Here is a 2,678-nt window from a genome sequence, read left to right as displayed (position 1 = left end):
GCTACTGTCCACAAGGGAGTTCCTCCACGGTTCCCTACATGTTAAAGGGCAGCAGGAAGGTCTGAGCTTATGTGCCCATTTGCAAGAGTTTCTATACCTGCCAATTTTATGAAATTTGTGGAAAATGACATAGAACATAAGACTGATCATTTTAACAATTTTTAAATGTATAGTTCAGAGGTATTAAGCATACCCATGTTGCTGTGTGACTGTCACTACCATCAATCTCCAGAACTTTCTCATCTTCCCAAACTGATATTCTGCCCCCGTTAAACACTGACTCCCCTTTCTCTCCCCCCAGCCCCAGCACCCACCACTCTACTATGTCCCTGAAGTTGAGGATGCTCCAGGTCTCCGCAGGTGACCCAGAGAGTGCTCGTCTCTGGTGTCTCAGCTACTTCATTTAGCATGAAGTCCTCAGGTCCACCCACGCTGTGATGTGTCTCAGAATTCCCTTCCTTTCCAAGGCTGAACAGTATTCCATTTTATGTACAGACCATGTGTTTTTTTATTTTTTTGAGATGGAGTCTTACTTTGTCACCCTCAGTAGAGTGCCTTTGGCATCGTAGCTCACAGTAACTTCCAACTCTTGGGCTCAAGTGATCCTCTTGCCTCTCAAGTAGCTGGGACTATAGGTGCCCACCATATGCTGGGCTATTTTTAGAGATGGGGTCTCACTCTGGTTTAGGCTGGTCTCCAACTCCTGAGCTCAGGAGATCCACCTGCCCCAGCCTCCTGCTAGGATTACAGGCGTGAGCCACGGCACCCAGCCTCAGACCACGTTTTTGTTTATCGACTGATGGACACTTGAGTTGTTTTGCCTCTTGGCCATTGTGACCAGAGCTGCTATGCAGGACAGTGTTGAGTATCTATTTGATACCCCTATAATTCTAAGTAGGTTTTTCTGCAGGATTCTGGTAGAGGTGAACCCAAGAAATTTTCACAACTCTACATAGTCTCATTGTTTTAAATCTCATCAACTTACTCATCTTTTCCTTTTACGAAAAATTTTACCTTTGGCCTGAGAGTGTTCACAGAGGGGTATAAACCATCTGTCTATATCTATTTCCAGGGTGTTTATGCGTCATTGTTATATTTAATTTTAAATTTCAACTGATATTTATTTCAGTATAAGGTGTTAAGGGCACTATGTAAATGTTTCTCCAAATATTAAGCAATCATCCCAATGCCACTGGTTGATAATCAAACTGATATAACCAGTTGATTTGAAATGTGGAATTTACCATGTGTCAAATATATATGTAGTGGGGACTATTTCTAGGCTTTTGACTTTTTTCTCTTCTCTTCTGTTTATGTTTCTATTCTACTTCCAGAACCAGACTATTTAAAGTATTGTACAGGGCCTCTTCCTTATTTTGAAGATTTTTAATTATATTTTTCTAGTGCTTAGTGAATTCCCCTTTCATTCTTCCATGAAAGTTCTAGAGTCATTGCCGATACACACACACACACACACACACACACACACACACAGCAGACATCTGCTTTGGAGAAACCCAGGCGAGTGTACCTGAAGTACGGGTGGTCCTCAAAAAAGGCCTTCTCTCTCTGCAGAGCCTCAGCCAGGCTCAGCTGGTCCTGGATGTCCTGCTGGCCCCGGCACTTGACAATCATGTAGCCCTTCTTCAGGTGGCACACGAGGTTTCGTACCACGTCAACAACCTTATCTTCTGTGCCTTTGTCCACCAGATCAGGCTTTGTCAAGATTCCTGTGAACCAGAGCCTTCTGGTCAGAAATGTTCCCAGGCACAGTGGCAGAGGGGATGAAACTCACACCCCTGGCCACTGGCCTTCCAGGGTTCTCGTCACCCCTGCTGGAGGACAGATGGTGGCTCCTACAGAGCTCAGGGGCCCATGAAGCCCTCGTCCAGGAAGAGAACTGCAGGGCAGGCCGTGGGAAGATGGGTGTCCCCCACCAGCAGCTACAGCAGCTCCCCTGGGCCTCCCCACACAAGTCTGCTGCATAAACAGACCCTTCATCCTCCACAGACATTTGTGTTGTTTCCATCTCACATCATTCTTAGTGGATACAACTGGCTCCTTGATTTCACCCTCCACTCAGGGGCTCACTATCCTTTTTTAAGCGGGTAGGTAAGGGTGACCAGTCAACCTGTGACCAACAGGAGTCGGATGTGGCTCAATTCATCTAGTCTTGGTCGGCCCCTGCAAAGGTAGCAGGTCTTACCTGCTGGATGCGGGTCCCCCAATCCCCATGTATGCCAAGCAATGCCCACCAGACTCAATGGACACTTGCCCAGTCACTGGAAGACCACCTACCATGTTCGGGTCCCCCATTCCTACCTATGGTCCTATCCCCCTCCGGGTCCACCTCCTGAGCCATGCTCAGCGCCTCCGTGGTGGCGATGTCCACGTTACTGGGGACCACCACCAAGTTGATGGTCTCCTGCTTGGTGATGTACTTCTTGATGAGTTTCTTGATCTGTGAGAAAACAGGAGGAGGTGAGCACTGCAGAGGGGATGAAAACCGAAACAGGGCCTGACCTTACACTTGCCTCAGGTCCTAAGAGTCCCGTGAGTATTTCCCCAGAAGAAGTAACTATGGAGGAATGAACCCCAAAACTCAATCCTGGGAGCATCACCCATGGCAGAGTTAAGAGAAACCAAGTTCCCTGTGGCAGAAGCAGGGCTACAGGGGT

General features: G+C 47.5%; 2 protein-coding genes across 3 annotated transcripts in view; one reads left to right on the top strand and one right to left on the bottom strand.

Moving 5' to 3' along the window:
- Positions 1 to 479, top strand: part of TMPRSS2 (transmembrane protease, serine 2) — a 54,625-nt gene extending 54,146 nt beyond the window's left edge. For both annotated transcript variants that reach the window (XM_023518095.1, XM_023518094.1), the window contains one exon: positions 468 to 479. In XM_023518095.1, coding sequence (XP_023373863.1) covers positions 468 to 472 — 5 coding nt within the window. In that variant the 3' untranslated portion in view covers positions 473 to 479. The remainder of the gene's footprint in view (positions 1 to 467) is intronic.
- Positions 480 to 755: 276 nt separating this feature from the next.
- On the bottom strand, positions 756 to 2,625 carry LOC111727875 (interferon-induced GTP-binding protein Mx1-like). The gene is made up of 3 exons (XM_023518106.1): positions 2,622 to 2,625; positions 2,323 to 2,523; positions 756 to 1,730 (listed from the first exon to the last, which is right to left on the bottom strand). The coding sequence occupies exons 1-3, from the start codon at positions 2,623 to 2,625 to the stop codon at positions 1,408 to 1,410; spliced, it is 528 nt and encodes a 175-aa protein (XP_023373874.1). The 3' UTR covers positions 756 to 1,407.
- Positions 2,626 to 2,678: the final 53 nt, after the last annotated feature.

This window comes from Otolemur garnettii, unplaced genomic scaffold (assembly GCF_000181295.1).
Source record: "Otolemur garnettii isolate 467f Iridium unplaced genomic scaffold, OtoGar3 scaffold00128, whole genome shotgun sequence".
Classification (NCBI taxonomy): domain Eukaryota; kingdom Metazoa; phylum Chordata; class Mammalia; order Primates; family Galagidae; genus Otolemur; species Otolemur garnettii.
The sequence above is the reverse complement of the archived record's forward strand: the minus strand, read 5'-3'. Positions and strand labels throughout refer to the sequence as shown.